This window comes from Perca flavescens, chromosome 22 (assembly GCF_004354835.1).
Source record: "Perca flavescens isolate YP-PL-M2 chromosome 22, PFLA_1.0, whole genome shotgun sequence".
In the NCBI taxonomy this organism is placed as follows: Eukaryota; Metazoa; Chordata; class Actinopteri; order Perciformes; family Percidae; genus Perca; species Perca flavescens.
This window is the reverse complement of record NC_041352.1, coordinates 12,655,510-12,678,638: the sequence shown is the minus strand read 5'-3', so window position 1 is coordinate 12,678,638 and position 23,129 is coordinate 12,655,510. Positions and strand designations below refer to the sequence as shown.

The 23,129-nt window shown below is 40.5% G+C and overlaps 1 protein-coding gene across 9 annotated transcripts in view; it reads left to right on the top strand.

Annotated features, from left to right (window-relative positions):
• Positions 1 to 23,129, top strand: part of myripb (myosin VIIA and Rab interacting protein b) — a 146,655-nt gene that overhangs the window by 94,027 nt on the left and 29,499 nt on the right. For all 9 annotated transcript variants that reach the window (XM_028568856.1, XM_028568852.1, XM_028568851.1 and 6 more), the window contains one exon: positions 20,008 to 20,144. In XM_028568856.1, the coding sequence (XP_028424657.1) occupies positions 20,008 to 20,144 (137 nt within the window). The remainder of the gene's footprint in view (positions 1 to 20,007; positions 20,145 to 23,129) is intronic.

Here is a 23,129-nt window from a genome sequence, read left to right as displayed (position 1 = left end):
GGAATGGGATCATTATAGTTTATACAATTTCCGTTCAAATTTCATTTGGTAATTAAAGCCAAATATATTTTCCAAGGTGATTCAAACAGATTGAAGAGATTTATTTGCTGCTACTGTTTGGCCCAGCACTGGTGCATTGCTGCTGGTAAAGAACTTAAGTCTGTTATGTTTCAATCATGGCTTCTGAGGTCTTGACTTTTGATCCATCTACAAACCTTTACAGTTCAATAAAAGGTCCGGTGGCTCAGAAGTTGCTGCACACTGATGTACTTAAATAGAAATGTTAATGCCTGCATTGAATCTCTATTCCCTCTGAATCCTCCCCTCCTGATTCTGCAGATGTGATCTATCAAAAACATCTCCAGCATGGGAGGCGCCCCACAGAGCAGCCAGTCGTGTCTCATTACCCTTGTAGGCTGGCAGGAGAGGATGTGAGCTGCATTAATGGCCGATGAAGTGGATCTCTGCTTTTCTGATTAAGAATTTAGTTTGATGTCTTTCACTAAACTGTTAGATCACGTTTCTTTTTGCCCTCATTTTCTGTGTATCTTTCTAAGAATTTGGCACAGAATAATAGAAACCTCTTTAAAGCCTTTTTCCGACCAAGTAGTTACAGGAACGTAGTTATAGGAACAGTCCACTTCTAAACAGTTCTACTAACTACTCTTCCCCCAAAATCGTTTTTTCCATTTGCATTCACAATGGCCAAGTAGCCATAGGAACTGGTAGGAGGGGTAAGGGAGTGACCCAAGCATGGCAACAGTCTTTATAGTGTCATCACAAGACTTTAGCGCCACATACAACAACAAACCAGCATGGAGGAGGCCATCGGAATGTTCCTGTTGTGCCTTGCCGGGATCTTCATAATGGAGTTCGAACGGCGGCGTTTAAAGACTAGGCTGGAGTACTTAACAGAGAAACGCAGAAGACAAAGGCTTCAGCGTAATATGATCCTAATTAATATGATGGAAGAAGATAGAAGAGCAGAGCGCAACAGGCAAACAAAACGACGGGTAAGTTTAACTAGCATTAACAGTTAGCTGGTTGAATGCGTGACGTTTGTCTTATGAGTTAGCATACGTAGGCGAATTGCAACAGACAGTGAAGAATATGTACTGTTTGTGTTTCAGACGTTGCTAGGTCACTAAAGGTTACTATGCGGAAAAGGGAAAAGACCCTGCCCTGAAGTAGGAGCTGAAAGAGTTACAGGCACTGCGGTCAGAGGAACTTAATAATCCCCAAATTGGTCCAGTCAGAACGCGAGAAAAAAAGGGTTCTAGGAACTGCAAAAATCCCTCCGGTCGGAAAGGGACTTAAGGTGCTGGATGAATAGTAATCTTTCTTCCTCCTCCTCTAACTTCACCCCTTTCACTTTTTTTCTAACTATCTTGCGCCGTCATCCCCTCCCTTAGGCAGATCACGCTGTCTGATCTCCTGCCACAGTCAACTCTCTGTAGCATGAAAGAGATAAGATATTGGTACCGCAGGATTTTCATACTCATTGCCCATTCCACGCCTGTCAAACCAAGAACCCCTTTGATTAAAGTGACATTTTAGGTTTTTCCAATGTCCTGGTATTTTAGTATACTGTTAATAATTTAATGATAATCTGAATGTGTGTCATGTCGTGAATTATTTCTCAAAACCGCAGAACTACAAATAATAATAGTAGCACATGATGAAGTAATTTGGAGCACATTTTCTTGGCCATTACTCATAACTCACCAGCAGGTCAAGAGTGATAATGGGACCTGAGGCATTCACAGTACTCAAATTCATTCATGTAGACTACCAGGTCAGTTTTTCTGGAGGCTGTAGTGCACTACCACCAGAATAACTAGTAGCTAATAGGCTTTAAAAACAAAAAGGAAATTAGAACCAATTTCGGCTGCATATCTTTAAATTACAGAGAGGTGTCTTAAAATAAAATATGGACCACACAAAAACTTTGAATGTATGTGAAGAAGGTTAATACAATTCATAAGATATGTATTTAGATTGAAATACATACACAAACACACATTTAAAAGACATTTAAAAATGTATAAATGCCATGATTGAATTCATAATTGAAAGGCAGAATAGGAAATAAATGTATTAATGGACAATAAGCTGGAAACTTAGTTAACAATAGTTTTTGTATAGTTAAGTGAGTATAGTCTTTGAAGCATATGCGCATGCATGCTGAGAAATAGAATGCAGACATCTCACACACATGGCTGTGATGTACTGGGAAATATAGCCTGTGTTAATGAATAATAATTAGCAGAATATGCTAATGTTGTTATCTCACTTTCCCTGTACTGGTGGAGTTCCGAGGGACTTCACATGGTGAAGTTATTTCTCTCTCTATCTCTATCTCTCTATCTCTCTCTCCTGCATATCAATGGTTGTGCATCGCTCCAGGCTGCCGTCTCATTGCACCTCCTCTCCCATTTTTCAGCACTTTAAATGAGGCTTAGCTGGTGCGTTGCTGCAGAGCAGACTGCACTCTGCTCACCTTGTTTGGTCATGATTTCCCACCTGAGCGAGGAGTGCTGTTTGATCTCATTTGTTTAAAATCATCTGATGTTAAGTCTGTACCTCATGGGCTTCTGGGACTAGCAGGTTGGTGCTGGCTGTTTGCCCCTGTGGTCAGCTCTGAGAGTGCAGTCTGGAAAACATTTTCTTGCCTTAGTCCTGCTATATTTCACAAATACTCATGCTTTCTGGCATTTGCTTTGGTAATTTAGCTAAGAAGGTAATTGTTTTCAAGTGATTAGTTAACTTAAATCAATCTGTATATTTATAAACTACTCTAGATGTGTTGATTTCTAGAGGATTTCTGGAGAAGGAGGGGATATATTTCAGATTTCATTATTTTCATGCATTCAAATCAAGTATAAGGGCCGTAATCAGTTTCACAATACCTTCCACGATCTTTGCTGTGGATCTGTTTCTGCTGCAGAGAACAATACCATGCAGGAAGTTACGGGTTTCCTACTTTACTTTGGTTTAGAAAAATGGTGTACATACACTAAAAAACAATACCTTACCATTTAACAAATATGGACAGTTCAGTATTATTAAGCTGTTGACGGTTGAAATACCACAGGGCTTCTTGCAGCAGGTAGCTGCTATACTGTTGCAACACAGAGTGGCCTGGAGCAACCAAAACAACTGGAAAAAATAGGGCCCTCCCCCCCTCTCTCTCTTTCTCTGTTTCTGTGTCTTTTGGGCTATTTGTTCAGAGCAGCAGCAAAGGAACTCGGGTGATGCTGTCTGATTCAAATGGGATCAAAGCATGCGTTCATATCAGGGCTGCCAATGGGAGAGATATCAAAGCGGCAAGCAGACACACATATCCAGCTGACACACACACACACACACACACACACAAACGCAAACAAACACACACATACACAAAGTGAGGCACTGTGTGTATATCCTGCATGATGGCTCACAGGAGCACACAAGTGCACAGAAACACAAATGCACCACTGTAAGTCTATCTGGTCTTGTGGTCATTTTGTGCGTGTGTGTGTTTGCCTTATTCTCCAGTTTTCTGCAGTATGTGTCTTCTGTGTGGAGGAGAATAATTGCTTGGTGTGATGCTCTGATGGGTCTATGTGGGCTGGACACTTACATATATCTAACTAATTTGAGTTGTGTGTGAGTGTAAGTGCCATTTGTGTCAAGTGTACTTGCTCTCACCTGCAGAGAGGTGAGGTGAGTTGTGGAGGCCCTGCAGGTTCTGAAGTAGATTCATCCATTTTGAATGAAGGTCTCTCTATATACCTTCCCTCTCTCTCTCTCTCTCTCTCTCTCGCTCTCTCTCTCTCTGTCTCTCCCACTCTTTCACCCTGTCGCTCTCTCATTCTGTATATCTGCTCTCCTCTCTCTTCCACACCCATCTGCAGCTGAGATCATTTTTCACGCCACCAAACAGCCGCAGGAGGCACTTTCTGTTTACTTCAACACATGAAACATACACATCTTGGGCAAATTGGTTTCCGCAAACACTTTTTTTCTTGAGTGAGTGAGTGTGCTTGATATCCTCTGAACCTGCCTTCCTCCTCATTCTCAGTCTCCTGTTGATGCACTAAAGGTAAATATTACTTTGCCAGCCTGCCTACCTGCAGAGGACACGCACTGACGTAATGGCTCCCACCTGGTGTCACTGCCTCAAATACCTTCAGGCAGATAAACAAGCATAAATCTGGCGTCTACAAGCACACAAACACACCTCCTTTCTCAGACACGCACGGATGTAACACAACATGTAGGACAAAGTAACCGCTGCAAAAAGCATATTGAAACACCAACAGACGCAGGAATACAGGAGTCCTAAGACAGCACACAGGAGTACTAAGACAGCACAAAGACAGAATGAAATAAACACAAGGACAGGAAAAAAAACACATGGGGACAAAAAGAAAGGGAAAGAAAAACTGTAGGCTAAACACGTATTTTGGTAAGCCTGTCATGCACGCTAATCCCTTTCCTCACCACCTCCACATGCCACAACACACACAGCAGTTTGCTTTCATGCTGCTTTTGCTGTAGTTTTACAGTGTAAGGGTATGGAGCTTTTGGGCAGTTTGATTTCTAAGTCATGTGCAGTTCATTAGTTTGTCTCACCACTGTCCATATTTGAGTCCCCTGTGCGATACAGAGAACACCTATATACACGCATACCAGTCTTAATGAGGGATTCATTTAACAGCACCCAACATTTACATGGGGTTGTCGCCTCAGTATGCCTATCCTTACAGTTAGTTTCACAGCATTTACATTTTATACATTTATGTGAGTGCAGCAGTCACAGTCACAGCACAAGCCGAGCTGTGCTACATAAATAAACATGAACCAAGCAGAGAACCTTTTCCAGTCCAGTAGTTTGATTATTCTATTTTGTAATGTGTTTTAAAGGTGCCCTGTGGAGTTTTCTTGTAAACTAACAAGTTATATTTACTCACTAAAATGCATTGTGTACCCTTGAGGTGTAACAAACGTGTTGCGTGCCTTTCCTTCCTCATAAAACATTTGCTAATTTGATTTTTTAAAGTACATTCAATTCACTATTGTTTACCTCCATGTTCACGTTCTTCTTCTTCCCTGCTTTTGTTGGTTGCATTGCAGCATACCTTGGCATGTTAATGCCACCTGTTGATCAGTGGAATAGTGGGAAACCATTTACAAGAGTAAAATGTGTACTGCGTCACTCGTGTGTACAGTAAGTCCTCATGCGGGTGCTTGAGATAAACAATACAGGTACCTACTTATAGAAAAATGGCTCCACAGTGCTACTAGAGGTCCCAAACTCCACAGGAAACCTTTAAACTTGCATGAGTATTTACGCACAAAGGTGTATATGAGGGCATTTCCTGATCTTACGGTGTTTCATTCATACAATCATAATATTATTTCTTTATTCATATAGCACTTATATAGAAAAAGCACAATAACAAAGTAAATGGCATAAATAAGACAACAGACCTAGTACCATTTCCATAACACGTTCAACATGGTAACATAGGTGTGAATTGAATGTCGTCATGATAACATAAAGGCTGCAGAAGCACACGCCACACGGGTTAAATATGCACAGCGAGAGATTAGATGCATATGCCTTAATAAGAGCACTGTAATTTAGCACTTTAGCGTCATCTCTTATGCACAAAGAGAAATTAAACCACAAAAGGCAGTGAATAAACCCATTTTAAGTTGTTGAGGAATTTTTAATGACTTTAATGAATTTGTCTATGATGTAGTTATTCTATGTACAGCGCTGGCTGTACGTTGCCAAAAAAGCAGCAATTGATGGGATAATGTATTTATTATCATTTTCTCTTTTTAGTGAGAAATGAGGGCAAGTGTCCGCCGTGCTGACGATGGTCATTATTAATCAGAGGGATAGTTAAGATATTTTGAAGTGGGGTTGTATACTTATCCATAGTCAGTGTATTACCTACAGAAGATGGAAGCCAGCAATACTATGTATTCTATGTCTGAATGACAAAAAGCCATGACTTAAACAGATAAAGCCAGCAATGCTATGTATTCCATTTCTGAAAAGAGTTTTATTTTTTCAGTAACTGACAGCAGCAGCAGCCTGCAGTGCAGCTGCATGTCTGTCCATACGTTGGCCTTTCCAATCTCTGTCAGATTTGACTTTGCCCTCAGATGGAGAGTACCACCTTGATGTCTGCACTGATCACACTCAGAGGTCACCGATAATGATCAAAACAATTTCTCCTGAGAGGCAGAGCTAGAAGGTGTCTATACGCCTGCGCCTTCCACCCTCCTTTTCCCCCGCTGCATGGCTTAAATTACTCGCTGTGACGGCACTAGTATGAATAATGCAGTGGTCCCCTGCCCTGGCCTGGAGTGAGATGAACGCTTGTGTGTGCCTACTGACATGAAAGTAAGAGGGCAAAGGTTCTTATTAATGATCAAATAAGAAAAGCTGCAATGCAGAAGCTGAAACAGCAATGTGTTCTACACTGGTCACCCAAATGAGCTCAATCACTGAGGCATGCATTCCACTCAACATGTAACCCCACGTGATCCTTGTACTCAGCTGTCATTGTTATTCAGCATTTCTATGATTAATAGTGTTTAAAGCTGAGCTTTTTTCGCCCGGGGATGTTTTTGCTTCAGGCTCCTTTGATACTTTTGAGAGATGTTTTATCCTAATAAGGCTTACATGGGTAATTAAAAGGCTGGATAAAATGTACCGTAGATTAAAAAAAAAAAAACTAATCCAACTGCATAATGAAATATTTTCAAGGCCAAAATGTGTCCTCTCACACTGTGGTATATTCTTTCCAGGCTGGTATTGTGATCAGTAAGTCATGCAGTTGACTGTCACAGGGGCCATCGGTTGATGAATGGCGCTGCATTTCGTCTATATGGCATCCATCTCCGCATGCAATCTGTCACCTTCGCTCCTACTTCACACCATCACCCTTCTCCTATATACAGTCCCCTCTTATGATCTCTAGCCTGAAGATACGATAGCCATCCGTGCATGAATGCACTGTTACAGTCCGACATCATCATTTACATCAAACAAAGACCTTTGAATGTTTTTTATTTGTTTATCTTACAACTAATATTAACTGTCATAGAACCATTTACAGAAGAGAAGCATTTAAAAAAAAACACGCAGACATTGACCTTAAACATTTGACACATTTCTCTCCTGAATATATCAAATGTAATTGATAATCTGCGACATTCTACTGTATGAATAGACTATTTGCTACTGTGGCACTTCTTTCTAACGGTTATATCATGTTGTGATGGGAAATAAAGACTGAGAGACACGAAGGAGCAAAGAGTGCAAAGAGGGATTGATTCAAAAGTCCAAGCCAGAAAAAAAGGCTCACAGTGGCTATTAATGGTATATCAGACCAAAGTAAAAGGCAGAGGGAGATTTCTCTCTTTTCTGTTGCTGAGCCATTCCCCTCTCAATCCCTCCATCTGTCTCTGTCACCACAAAATCAGTGATGGCACAGAGAAAAACACCATGCTGTAAACAGGAAAGGACTTATGAGTAAGATATAGGAGGTGTGTGTGTGTGTGTGTGTGTGTGTGTGTGTGTGTGTGTGTGTGTGTGTGTGTGTGTGTGTGTGTGTGTGTGTGTGTGTGTGTGTGTGTGTGTGTGTGTGTGTGTGTGTGTGTGTGATTACATGCATGTGTGTATGCTTGTGTGTTTTGTTTGTGATCTGTGTGCTGAACATCAATGATTCATTGTCATCCGTCTCCCACGCCCTGTCTGCCAGACTGATACGGGAGAGCGTTGTTTGCTTTGTACCAGCGTTTTGTGAGAGCGAGCTCAAGGTACTGTATGGTCACATTCAGTCCAACAAAACTGCCCCGAAAAAGGACGTGATGTCACATGTCAGATAATAATTAAGTTCTCTGTGAGAGTGTGCAGCAATTCGAAGTCTAGTCTAGTGTAATTTACACAAGGAGATGACACGCCACAACAACAATTACCCCTTCATTTTCAAACCAAATACGCATCAACACAACACAGTTTCTGTTGACTGGCTATGCAAATTTGCAGGTTGAACAATGGCAAGTTTTGACCTGCAAGTCAGCTTAATCCAGCACTGAAACAGGAAATGTCTCAGTTGCATGAGCTTCGATTAAAGACTGACACAAGTGTGGCTATGCCTTTACACTCCATGCTAGGAGACAAATCCGTAAGAGATGCTAATGCAGTGACAAGGACATGATCCCTCACTAGCTTCCCAACATGTGTCTACAGCCAATTGAAAGGGTTGAGTTAGCCCAAAAAAGGATGGAGGCATCGTTGCAGTTTCACGCTCTGTTTTACTCAAAGTTGCAGACCATGGTCTCCCATTTCAATGAATGTTGATTTTTAGGTGTATGCATTTTTGGCCCATTAAAATTACATTGGCCAAAAGACATATTCAATGGCAAAACAACTACTACTAATATACTAATAAGATTTTTGCTAGCTTTTAAATAATATGCTCCTGAGCTTATTGTTGGTTAAATAAGGGAATAAGCATCATGCAATCTGCACTTCCATACATCTGCACTGTTCCTAAAATCCAGTCTTTTGCTGATGCCAGTTTAAGAGCAATCTTTCAATTGCACAATCCATGTTTCACTCACTTCACTTCAATTCAACTATAAACTTATATGACACTGAGACAAAACTTGTTTTTAATTTCCAGCTGGTGTTTTTCTCCAGTTATTTAAAATAATATTTTACACATAACATATTTGCATTGTAAACTAATTTGCAGGGAGAGAGAGAGAGAGAGAGAGAGAGAGAGAGAGAGAGAGAGAGAGAGAGAGAGAGAGAGAGAGAGAGAGAGAGAGAGAGAGAGAGAGAGAGAGAGAGAGAGAGAGAGAGAGAGAGAGAGAGAGAAAATTTGTGAGAAGAGTCTGTGGTTCCAACTGTGATTTCTGTTTCTTGGTCTGTGTTGTGTGACTAACTTGATGGGAACTGCTCCCAGGATGAGGGCAGCCAGAGGCTTGTTTGGGAAGCAGGCCATTCATTGGTTCCCTAATTGGTGGGAGTGCAGTGAAATGGCTAACTTTATTGGCCGGATTTTTGGCTGCCTTTTCTCCATTTGAAATGCACAACTGAGAGTGGAGGATGTGGCCCCCAAGTCACAGAAACACAGGAATAATTTCAATATGAAAATACTTACAGACACTAAGACACACACTGAGATGTAGCAGGAGGTTTGTTGGGGTTATTTAAATGGCTTAATCTTGATCAGAGATCTTCTTAGAGCAATGCCATTTATAATATTCATCAAAAGTCCTTAAGTAAAATAGAGCCAGACATGCTGGTGTTCGTGGCCAGATTTGTTGATATGATTTTTTAAGACGTGTGTCTCTGAATCTTCTGACTGTGAGTCTTTATTCCCTATATGTGTTTGAATTTCATACACAAAGCAATGCGGTGTTTTAGTGTTTGACAGGCAATAATCTGCACTTAAAAACATTACATATAACCAATGTTAATCTGATTTCTCTTCAACTGCATGCAGCCTCTCTGCTGTATAGAAAAATAAAGCTCTACTTATGTTATAAATGAAACTGGTGCATTAATGGTAAATGTCTTTAAACCAAGGGTGTGTGCTTTATCTGCTGCATAAACGCGACCTGAAACCTTTCTAATCTGGAGGGTTTTCATCTCTGCTCAGGTAGTAAGCACTTCACAGTTTTCCATTATGCAAACAGGAAGTGAGATGATCTTTTACATTTCCATTCAAATCGGCCTTGGTCATAGTATAGGTCACTGCTTTAGACAGGCGCCTGTGAAACACTACCCATACACTGTGTTCTTCTTCTGTGAAAAGAACCTCTTTCACAGCTTCCTAGCTTATCAGGCGCACGCACACACACACACACACACACACACACACACACACACACACACACACACACACACACACACACACACACACAGGTTCTAAAAAGAGCAACTGCAGCCAAAACATGGTCTATCTGCTTCCCCCATTTTTCCACTGAAGATGGATTACATAGACTGGGGCTGTGCTTTAAAAAAGGGACCTCTTAAAATAGATCCCACGAAACAAATGCCCCCATATGCCTGGGCTCCATGATGCAATCAAAGCAATGACCTTTTTCTTAACATGATCATTGTGTCATTCTTTCCCCCTTTGTCTGCATATCCCTTTCACTGTCCTCCTCTGGCCTCTCTTTCCCCTCCGTTGCTCCTCTCTTCAGGTGACAGCAGTGTATGTAGTCTGGTGTTGTCAGGCTGGTTCCTTCTGCTCCCTAACAGGCTGTTAAGACTGACATTTCAGTACATTGGGCTCTGGCAGCGTCTGGATGCTTTTCCCCCATTATCCAGTTGTTTTTCCTTTTCTTGACATGTGTACGATGTCTGGGGTTTGAATCAGGCTATTGGCATTTACCCAAGCATTCCTCTCTCATTCTTCACTGACTGCTTTTACATGTTATGGTGTACATGTATTGCTGACCTCATTATCCAGCTGAGCTTACAAAGACTGGGGGTTGTCTGTAATTTGCAAAAGAGCATTTCTGTAAGACACATGGTTGTTGATTGAAACAGTGGTTGTTGAATGTTAGGATGACTGATCCTCTGGTTACAGGTCTATCTCAATAACAATTTGGCCACTTTTTTTTTTTTAAAAGCTTTCTTGCACACTTGTTGTGTAATCTCTAAAATCCTGTTATTTCAGTGGATTTTCATTTCCTGTCCAAGGTGTTTGATGACATTAATAGGATGAAACCAGGGTTTCCACTCTTACAGTGACCTAAAAGAAAACTTTGAAAAAGCCACCTTATTGAGATTGAATTACCATCATTGGTTTTGTAGTTGCGTATCTCACATGACATTTAACAAATTAATTTTGTTTACAGACATTTGCCTCTTTCAGCCCCTAATCATATTGGCTCTTCGCGATTTTGGCTCCACATAATTGCTTAGATAAAGGCTGCGGGGAGCTGCCGTTTTCATTATCCGCACAGAATAGCCAGATGGAGAAAGACTTGAGTGGTGGAAAGCATAACCACAGTCTATTTTGTCACTAGATTTCCCCACATTGCTGGGCTGCTGCAGAGCTCTGCCTCTCCGAATGCTCCCCTTAAATCCCATGTGGTGGTCTGGCTGGGCAGAAGCAGGAGGCTGAGAGCAGATTATCTCACTTTCACTATATGTTCTATATACATCCACACATAAGTATATGTAAATACACCGCAGCCTGTTGGAGTATGATTTGGACTCTGTGTGTGACCTATATCTGATATCATTTTGAACAGACCTCCATGCTGAAATAACCCACATGTGCAGCTGAACAACAACAAATGATGTGACATCTGTCCAGCTGTTGTGGGAGCCAAATTGTGGTCCATGCTCTAACCTTTCAAACGCTGGATCACACTACTGTATAAATGCTCTAATTATATTCTATTCCATGCAGAGTGACCGTAAAAACGATACAAATTGTGGTATCTGGTAATTTCAGACTGCAGGCACATGGACACGGATAAGACATATTATGATGTAGTATGACATTTCAAACCATGAAATTCCTTGAAAAATGAATAAGAATACTTTTACCTGCAGTCTCACTGTACCCCAAGTTTTTTAAATGCATTATTGATGAGTCATTCCAAACTGATAGTAAGCATTATAAAGGATATATCACACTTTGTACTGAATAGCATTCTTGGATTGTAGTTATCGGACTCTCAGAGACTTACTTTTGGCATGATAGCACCAAATGCTTCATAAAATGAACTGAGGTGAGGTAGGGTTCCCTCAAATGCTGCTCTGAAGAAAGATGATAATACACTATTGTATCACGTTACAACATCCATCTTCTGATCTGCAGTGGAGACAGTGCAATCTATTGTTGTGTCAGGACACACTGATACCAGTATATCAGGTAACAGATGTTAAGATAATGACCTAAAAGAGGATTGATATGGTATTGAAGAATTTGAGAGACTGAGTGAGAGTTTTTTTATGAAACATTTCAAAAATTAAACCCCATTTACTAAACTTTCTGCCTCGTCCACACCGAGAATATTAAAGAGATATAAGATTGATTATTTAGCTGTCATGTTTGTTTTTTTAACCTACGTAAGGGATAAGGGCTTATTCTACTTTTCATTGAATAACTAATACAAAATCAGTATTCAGCTGTGTATAAGTGGCACACTGTAGGTCTGACAGTCTAACACGTAAAAAGGAAAGCAGACGCCGTGTGTGTGTCCCAATGTAACTCAAAATCAAATCAAATGCATTTGTCACATACACAATCATACACCGTACAATGTGCAGTGAAATTCACTGTGTACCTGTCTCAATAAAAACAATTACAATAAAATCCATAAAAATAGTTATATACAACACAAGAAAATGAGGTGGGGGGCTAGCCACAGTTCTCATTGAACAGACGGACAGCCTGAGGGAAGAAGCTCCTCATCCTCTCGGAGTTTGTTCTATCAGCGATAATGCCTCACTGATGGCAGAAGAGAGAACAGTGGGTTGCTGTGGTGACGGGGTTCCTTCAGAATCTTTGTGGCCTTAGCCTTGCAGTGCCTGGTGTAAATGTCCTGCATATTGGGGAGATGAGCTCTGATGATCCCATCAGCCAAGCGGACCACCCTCTTAAGGGCCAGGTAGTCTTTTTGGGTGCTGCTGCCCATCCAGGTGGTGTTGCTCCCAGACAGAATGTTCTCTATGGTGCAGGCGTAAAATATCCTGAGCACCCTGACTGGCCTAGTGAAGAAGGCCCGTCGTAGCTCTGTAGTTTTTGTGACGTTCAGCATGAGATTGTTTTCATCACCACATAACTAATTTCCAGTCTTTCATACTGTGCCACGAGCTCTCTCACATGCTGACACATTCATCTGTATCCCCATGTATGGTGGGGAGAGAGAGAGAGAGAGAGAGAGAGAGAGAGAGAGAGAGAGAGAGAGAGAGAGAGAGAGAGAGAGAGAGAGAGAGAGAGAGAGAGAGAGAGAGAGAGAGAGAGAGAGAGAGAGAGAGAGAGAGAGAGAGAGAGAGAGAGAGAGAGATGAATGTAGCAGAATACGCGGGTCTGTTAATTCAATGACCCTCTGCTCTGCATGGGAGAGCGTGCCATCCGCTGGGTTATCTAAATAAAATAGAAACCGCGTTTTATGTAGACCCTGCTTCTATGGTCATACACTGTAAGGGCACACATCCTCTCAACATAAGAAGTCTTGTCTCAAAATAATTGATCTTCTAAATTAGCGGCATGGAATGTGTTGTTTTGGTTGCAACCTGGCCAATTTGCCAGTATTTGAACATTCAAGGTGAGAAGGTAGAGGGAAAGTAAACAGAGAAGATAGCGTGCATGGACACAAGAACATCTCTAACTGCATCTGCAGGATGAGATCTTTTTATATTCCCTTTCCTGCCTATCTGAATGGCTCGATGGTGTTTTTTTCCCCCAACTGCTCCTTCCAGGCAGCGCTGCGACTGCTTCCTTCAAGGCACCTAACCCTAACCTTAACCCTAACCTTAACCCTAACCATAACCATAACCAGTGCCTCCCAATGGTGCCTTCCAGGCAGCGCTGCCTGGAAGGCACCGTTGGGAGCAAAAAAACACAGATAAACATCTGAATGTCAATTACAGAGGTACAGAATTCCATCTGCTTCCTGTAAAGGTTATGTACAGAGCCACTGCTGGAAGAGACAGGTTAGTACAGCTGTGCCTGGGTTTGCTGAAAATCTCATGGGCTTTTTAGCAGTTGACCCACAACCTTGTCCTCTGTCCTTTGTCCTTCGGCCTGTTCTGCCAGCACTGAATATATTTTATGTTTTTAGTGCTGTATTGTAGCAACACAGACAGCATAACTCAGAGAGAATCTGTGCAGCAAAACAATGCCTCAAATGTGCAGACATTTTCACAGTACTACAGTATACAACAACCTACATGCTTTATACAAAAATATTTAAAAAGTATATAAATACGTGGTCTGTAAACTTAGTCGACACATTTAGGAAGTGAACATCCAGGTGTCATGCCTGTAAAGATATCTACAGTATATGAATATTTACTTAAAACAATTATAAAAAATGTATCATAAAAGCACATATTTTCTTGTTTTATTTCACAATAAAACAAATAAATCCTCCTTTTCCCACTTCTCCCTCTTACACAAATCTGCTCTGACGTGTATAAATACACAACCACAGAAGCGGCAAGAGATGTGGATAAAAGGCCATTAATTCTTGTTTGGGATTAGAGTTTCTCCTAGTCCTTATAACAGAAATTAATCAATATTAATATCCCTTCCCGGTTGTGTGCTACATTTGTTTTTGAATTGGCCCACCTTCAGCTGAGGACATATTTGGGTTGCAGTTTACATATTTGTGTAACAGATCAGGTAGAATATGGTAGAATAATGATAAGGGAAAGTCATTTTTACTGAGCAATGGGGTTGGGTATCGTTTTTTTCTTCCGATAACTATATTTGCAGCATGGTGGCCCAATGGTTAGCACTGTGGCCTTACAGCAAGAAGGTTCTAGGTTCGAATTCGGGTCGTCATGTTTGTGTGGGTTTCCTCTGGGTGCTCCGGTTTCCCTCACCATCAAAAACATGTACTAGGTTCTCCAGTCAGTGCCCTTGATCAAGGCACTGGCTCAGATCTGGAGTTGATCCCCGGGCGCTGTGATTGGCTGCCCACTGCTCCCTTGAGGGATGGGTTAAATGCAGAGAATGAATTTTGCTACATGTATGTGACAATAAAGTACCTTTACCTTTTATTTTTAAAACTGTGACGGTGCCTAAACCGTGCCTGAACCGATACAAAAAAAAAAAGAAGAAGAGCACAAAATGACACATTAAAGAACGGCTTGTTATTATTGAGGCCATATGGTCAAATTGAAATGATTTTTTTTTTTATAACAATAACTTATTTTACCAGTCAATTGCTGTTAAACTTCAAAAAGAAAAAACAGTAGATGACAGGAGGGTATTTTACAATAACTTTGAATGCACCATGATCTTACGAGTTGCAATTGAAAGCACCATTAAGTCCCATTGGTGTTGTTTCTCCGACAACTCCGACTATGGCAGTGGCAATGGTGTCTCAAAGTGCAGCTAGTCTACTCTGTGTCTTTAGCTGCAGACTGTTGCACGTCTTGGTGTTTGAATCCTCCACATATTAGACCGTTTAGCTGTCAGCATTTTAACCGTGTTTAAGCCAGCTACTAGCTAACAGTAGGCTAACACTACCTGCTTCCAAGTGTAATGTTAACTAGCATCACATGTAGTGCAGGCATTTAAGTGTCACCTTAATGAGGCACCGAAAACAGCGTTGCTATTCTGTCCGGTAGATACCGGTCGTTTAGGAACCTGCGGCGTATGGGCACTAAATCTCCATTGTTACCTTGACCTTTCTGTGGAGGAGGGTAGGGTAAAGATACAATTTTCCTTCAGGGATCTGTAAGTATCATCAAATGAATGCTGGTCACTATTCTTTTAGTATTCCCATCCATCCATGCCGAGAGTACAATAGCAGATTTTTACTAGTTAGCTGAGTAGTTGGATAGAATAAAGGATTTATGTAGGGACGACTAAGAGTCCTGTAGGAACGGTAACACATCATTTGCATAAAACTGGCCATAGGTGATGTGTATAGAGTCCCCTATCCAATTAATAATCATTCACCAAAACTACATTTTTGTTAATTTGCCAATAAGAATTTCCAGTTGACTCCTATTGAGTGTTGGTAGCCAATTGTCTTCCTTTAAAAATACTTTAAAAAGTATCTAATACTTTTAGTACTCTATTGCATACATAGATATCAGATTAACCTATTTAATTTTCAGCTGATATCTCGTCATGTCTGTTTTTTCATTACTTTCATATTCCCTCATAAAATAGATATAAAATAAAATAGAAATGTTCGTGTGTGCATAAAGGTTTTATTTGTGGAAAGAAAGCAAGACTGTACTACATATAATAACTCCTTCAGCTAGGGCTTTTACTTCCCGAGCATCAGACGCTTTGATCTAACCATGGAGCTGAGAACAATCAAATTTCTTGCCTTATTTTCTTCTATTAACAAGAACAGTCACTGTGCAAGTCTTCGGAAGAGTCTATTTGATGTTCTGTTTAAGGCACCCCCCACCCTTCTTTCTTGTCTCTTTGCTCCCCTCTCTGCAGCAGCCTCAACAGAAGCTGAACCAATTCATTAGAAGGCTCAGAAAGTCAATTATGGTAATGGTTCCCTTTGCCAGAGGAGGTGGAAACTCAGCAAAGCCAGATACTTTTTATGGCACTTCTACATATTCTTCTATATATTTTATTTAGACCTCATTTAAAAGTGCAAATCGATCTTCTGAAGTATAGAGGGCAAAAGGGCTGGAGAGGAGGTTGCACGCTGTCGAGCTAAGGCAGTGATGATAGAGGAAGGGTAAACCAAGCGTCAGGAGACCATCCACAGGAATCCCTCTTACTTATTCATGCATCAGCCGAGCATCAGGGAATCTCCCAGCCTCATTATGAAATGTGTTTGCAGAAGCTCACACAGCAGTGCAGCTCTTGCTTGAAAGCTTCTGCTTATCCACTCCAGTCTCCTCCCTTATTCCTATCTTTTTTAGATCAGATTGCTCTAGGGAAGCAATGTCATGCTTGATTCATCGAGACGGTTCTCGCACCATCCTAAATCCCTCTTCTTTTTCTCTAAAAAGGAAAGCTTGGCCAATTTCAACAAGTTTGTGTAACTGACATGGAAGGCAGCAAATGCTTTAGCTAAACTTTGCATTTACTTATCTGTTTTTGTGCCAAAAGCGAGTGACATTGAATCACTGTGCAACAACATTTAAAGCCTTCTGTTAAAATGGACTGCACTGTAAATACTAGTCTCTTCAGTTAAACCCCGCTGTGATTGTGTAATCATAGTTTAGCATCTGTACGCTTTTGATTTCTCCACATGCAGAAACGGTGTGCTTTGGGCTTTAGTAAGAGCGATTTAATTTCAGCATTTGGAGGGAGGTGTCTTAGCTTTTCCAAAGCTATTCCAATGTAAGCTGCAACATTAGGTTGTCCAGTTAACTATCTTACTACCTACCGTAGTAAACTAATCCAGTATTACTTCCCAGGCCAAGGAGCACATCATTAGCTACTACATTTTGTGGGGTTACTTGTTACATAAAAAAAAAAAACATGTACATCCACTGTGTAGTATTTTCCCCTCTTTGTGGATTCTAGTTCTGTATATATGAATGTAGGCTAACATCAGCAGCTCTGACTTTCTCTCTATTGAATTTTGGGAAGCCAAAACTTGCCAAGCCAAACTTGTTACCCAAGATCACATTACCTTTGTCAAACACCCAGTGTTTCAAAAATGACTGAAGAATGGTGGCATATTGAAATCCTTTGAGGATATGGTACAGCAATTTGGAGTCCCTAGGTCTCTACTTTTTGCAGCTTCACCATCTTTTAGTGGGGATTTTTGGATCCAGTTCTTCAACCCCGACGGCACCAGAATGTTTAGATAAGGTGTTGTTGAAATATGGAAAAGGTAATTTGGCCTCTGGGTATTATTCTATGCTTATGCAGAACCTGGGGGATGGAGCTTGGTCAGCCCTCAATAAGACATGGGAAAGAGATCTTAGTATAACACTGGATGATGAGGAGTGGGACAGAATTTTAACGCAATGTGTGGGTGCGCCTCATTCAGTTCAAGATTATGCATTGTTTCTGTTGGACTCCCTCCAGATTGTTTCAACTTGGTTTGAACACACAAATTGTTGGAAATGTAAGATAGAGGACAGCCAATTACTTTATGTCCTATGGTCCTGTGATAAGGTCTAGGAATTTTGGACCGGGATACATGATAACCTATGTCAGATCGCAGGGACCCAGCTTCCAGATTATTTGTTCTAGGAGATGGATCCATCCTAAGAGGAATAGATAAGCACATAAGAAGTTGGGTCCAAAATAGTTTAATGATAGCCAATGATAAGAGGATGGAGGAATGAAGGGGTGCCGTTAATTTAAGAGTGGGCTTGTGAGATGGCTAGGGTGGCGGCTAGGGATGTTTCATGCAAACGGTTCGCCAGATTGGATGTCTATACGGGAAAATGGGGAAGGTACTCAAGCTTTCTGGAGGGCTCCTAAGAAGCTTTGTGCTAGTATGATGTATGGTTGTCATTTATACATGTTGATTTGGTTTATAGTGTGTCTATTTTATTATTTTGTTGTATGGTCTTGAATATTGGGTTATTGTGTCATATTTCTTGATTTTTGTCTGGGTGGGTGGTAATGACTCCACCATATCCCTGGCACCCCTCTCCTCTTCTTGAATATACCTTTTCAGTTCAAATATGGCTCCCTGTGGCTCCAGCTCATTTCAGAGTACAGGTAGAACCCATTTGTATTTCTGCCTCCTATGATGCCAACTAGATGCTGCATTGATCTTCCAGATTCATTTCTGCACCGCCTTCCTCGGGCCCAGAGGGAGATAAAAAGAGTCGGGCCTCTTTACTGGAGCTCAGCAGCCACCATTAGAGTGACTAGGTTGACCCGTGGCAAGAAATTAAGGAGCTGAGGCCCATTGAGCAGCCCAGCTGATAGAAGCAGAGGATAATAAATCCACTGAGAAAGAGGAGGGAGGTTAAGAAGGAGGGGGTGTGGGATGAATGTGGCAGCCCATGCAGCCTCAGGGGCACTCAGGATCCCTTTATTAGCATGGCTATTTTCACCCTCACTATTTCAGCCTGTCTCTTCATTGAGCAGAAGCATCAACATGCATGTGGGATTGACTCAAAATAAACTACAGTGCCTGTGTTCATTGTGATGAAGGTGTAGCTAATTGATGTGTTTTTAATAGTTTTTGGAGGCCTCTGGTACAGAGGAATAGACTATATCAGGCTTTGGTGATTGCTGACTATAACAAAAATAGCCTATAGAATATCATCAGCCTTATCTTTTAAAGAGGTGTTATTGGTACCAAATGTGTTCTGTACCCGATGAAAACAGAAAATGTCATATTCACCTGGTTATATCCATGTGTGTTAAAATTTCGTAAATACAAAAGCATAAGAATTTAAAAAATTTAGAAAAGTCAATAAATTAGAGTCCACTCATTCTGTTAATGAATACACTAATAAAGTAGGTGTCAAAGGCTTATTAATAGATACTTATTGTACAGTAGGTGCAATAGGCTGTTAGGATGTGTGCATTTTTTGTTTAGCCTCACTAATGTGTGTGACAGTGGTGTGAAAAAGCAAAACGAGAGCAGGAGGGACCGCATGATTAAACACAGAGTTGGCCGAATTACCTGCAAGCCGATGCCACACTGGCGCAAAGGGAGCGCTTTTCTGAGGGCTTTGCATTACCCTCTCCGTTTAGAATTACTGCTTATGTAATCATCTGCTCCGTGCTGAGGTCTGACTGGTTGGCATCCGAGCACCAACCAGCCGTGCACCATGAGGAAAAGCCTGGAAAATTATGTGACGTCACATCTGACAACCTATGCATCAACTGCTACGATACGTAGCTTGGATCCTGCATAATATGACTGTAAACAAATACACTTCATATCTTTAATACGGCAGAGAGAGAGAGAGAGACAGACAGAGAGAGAGAGACCACTGAATCTTCTTAAAAAGCCAATTATTTGCTTTAAATCAAACAGCAGGGCTTTAAATATGACAGCCTGACAGCAAATACAAACCTATATTAAAAGTAAACTGCAGTCCTACCTGACTCAATTTTTATATTATATTTTATTTATTTATTTATTTATTTTTTTCTTAAAATCATTGAAAAAGTTGCTAAGGTCTGGTTATCTACATTCATATTTAAAGACACTCTACTTAGGCAGATTTTAATGGAAGACTTGGCTTGAACTCAAAGTTATAATCCTGGTGTAATTATAATCAAATCTGATTCCTGCCAGTGTCTTTGCCATCTGTTCTTTTTGACTTAATATCATGTTTTCTTTCTTCCCTCCTCCCGTCCTTCTTTCTTTCTTTCTTGTCTGCAGGGTTTTAAAGACACAGTCGCTTGAATGGTATTATAACAATGTGAAGAGTCGCTTCAAGAGGTTCGGGAGCGCCAAGGTTTTGAAGACTCTGTACAGAAAGCACATTATAGAGAGAGGAGCATTCTCTGATCTCCCAGGTAATTTCATCCTTTCCTTCATTTTTAATCAGCCATGCATGATCTTTGTTATATTGCCATTCTTTTGCTGTTTATATGCTTTTAATCATTCTCGTCTGCATGAGTTTGATTGCAGAGCAGCCTTCTGTTTCTGTTGTGTCACGTTGTGATTAACGGCAATTTGGCCAGAGACGTAATATATCTTCCTCAAACAACTCCAAGAAAAAAAAAAAAAGGCTTCATTTGAGATGCAAGGTTTTGGTCGGACATTAAGCGTAAACACAGACAAGCTCACTTGATTGCTCATTAGTTTGCTTTGTTAAATGATCACTCACTCTGTTTGGAACTATTTCTATTTTCACTTTACTTTGATCGCAACATCGTTAGTTTGATTTGAGCAAACCACTTTCTTCCATGGCTGCATTTTAATTTTAATAAAACTCCTGTGTTATGAACTTGCATTTGCTATGTGTGAATTAGGCAGTGTTGGTGTTTGTGTGCGAGTGTGTCAGTAGTGGTGGTGGTGACAGACTACGGCTGCCCCGCGGACTCGTCCTGCCAGTTAATTCCTGTGTGGTGGCTCAGGCCACTTTGCGTCCTCAGTGAATTGTTCCTGTGCAGGACAGCAGCAGGGCAGCTTTTATCCAGCCTCCCCCGCTCCAGATAACATTGTTTTGACCCGGCTGCAATATGATCGGTCTGCCTCCGTGGCTGACAACAAGGCATTATTTCTAACCCTGGTACATGGGATTAAATGGATGAAGAGAGCACAGAGAGGATAAATCAGGTCAGACTTGAGGCAGAACTGGATGAGGTTGAGATGAGGGGGTGTTTAGGGATACACCGTGACCCCAACTGAAGTTTATTTAGTCTGTAATGTATAAAGGGAGTTTGTAGGCCTGAGTGATACGAACAAAAAGAGTTCCATCATAATCATAAGAAATAATGTCTGCACACAGTAGAGGACAGTTACAGTACAGTACAGCTACAATTTTTACCAAAACATTATTACATTTTCCTTTTTGCAGAAGAGCACGTCTTGTAAAAGCCGGCATGACTATATTTACAGGGTAACATTTGGCTCACTGGAAATCTAAAAATATGTTGGTCAGAAAGAAGCTTACAAGTATTTAGCCTAATAACATAATACTTCAGTTCAGATTTGTATTGTTCCACAAGAGGGAATTCTATGCAATATAAAAACATGAAATCCTAACACATAAACACAATAAAAACACTAAGGCAATTGAACACTTTTTAAGTACTCGTACTGCCTCGACATTACAGAAAACAATTAAAGGTTCATGTGATACAAGCGAGGATAATTGCAAAAATAAGAGCTGAGATAACCAATTAAGTCGCTTTAATGCTTTAGTTGTTTTTATAGCTTAACTGTATTTATCAATCATAGTCTGCAGTGTAAAAAAGCCAAAACTAAAGTCATGAAATACAGTATTGGCTAAGTTTCCCCCTGACATTTTTGGTATTTTACAGTTCATTTAGGCTACTTGATAGATATATACTTTGTTATTGCCATGCTACTGTGCTGGTGGTAATTGTTTTGGTACAGCGTGGTAGCTCAGTTCCGGTGCAAAAGAAATCAAGAAACGGGCACCTTAAACCATTACAACAACACACCCAAAAAGGATGAATCATGAATGTGAAAATATGTACAGTGTGTACAATGTGTTCAGTTCCCCAGCATTCATTTTACTATCATGGTAGAGTCTGACTCTACATAGGAAGCTCTCCCAGAACAATCATGATCTTTGTTGTGATCATAGCTTCTACTGTGGTGTATGTGTTGGTGCTACACATTGGTGGTGGTTGTCTATGATAAAGCGCTATATAAATGCAATTTAGTATTATTATTATTATTATTATTATTATTATTATTATTATTATTATTATTATTATGAGTGGACAGAATGATTCTCCTTCTAAACTTGCAGTTTTAGGATTTCCTCTCTTTACTCCACTTTATTAATCTATCCCACTCCACTCTTCTTAGCTCTCTCCTCTCCTCTCCTCTCCTCTCCTCTCCTCTCCTCTCCTCTCCTCTCCTCTTACATCATCTGGGATGGAGGATGAAGGATTATGCGACACGGCTGCTGGTCTCCCAGCTCATATGAGCCCAATAGATTAAACCGCTTCCAATTCTCAAATACTCGCACCGCCACTCCCACTAACTGGCTAGCTGACTTGCCATATAATTATGGATATACTGTGATGTGTGTGTATGTTGCTTATGTGTGTCTGGATGTTAAAGCCGATATTGTTGGCTCGTCCATGAGAAACGTTAGATTTATTGTCTGGCAAAGATCTTTCCCTGATATACGGTATAATTTTTTTCTCCATTTAATGTATTCTTATTTGTGTTTACATGAAAATATCTTGTTTTTTCATCCTTCACCCACCCATCCATGTTATATATCAGATTGAATTAAAAGGGATTGTGAAAATGTCAACAACAAAAAAGCCAAAGCTAGACCTGTCAAAAAATATGATTGAGTTTTAATTTATTTGAAAAGAAAATGCCTTTTTAAACCTCTTTTGCAGCAATTAATTGGATATGTCAAGTGTTTGAACGAGCTTATAACAGTAAAAGATTATGGTGATGTATATCAGAACGCCTGTGCTTTCAATTGAACAGAATATAATGAGATTTTACTTCAGCAAGTAAATCAGCACTAGATTGGAAAAAAAACATTCAATTAGATAAAGATGTTGCTCATCAACACACTGATGTTGCAACATCTCGCTCTGTCTATTACACTCCAAGGAAAGGAGCTTTTATCATGAAGACCAGAAACTCTGCTAGAGTCTTAATACGGGTCCCCTCTGTTCATGCATATAGAAAAGCAGCCGCAGGAATGTAAAACATTCTCATAAACTGTTTCCCAACCATATGTGAAATATAGGCTATTTGTGTGCTAGTAAAGTTCCTTTTTTTTATTATCACCAAGGGGCCAATGCTTGTGAAATCAATTCTGTGCGAAATGGCAG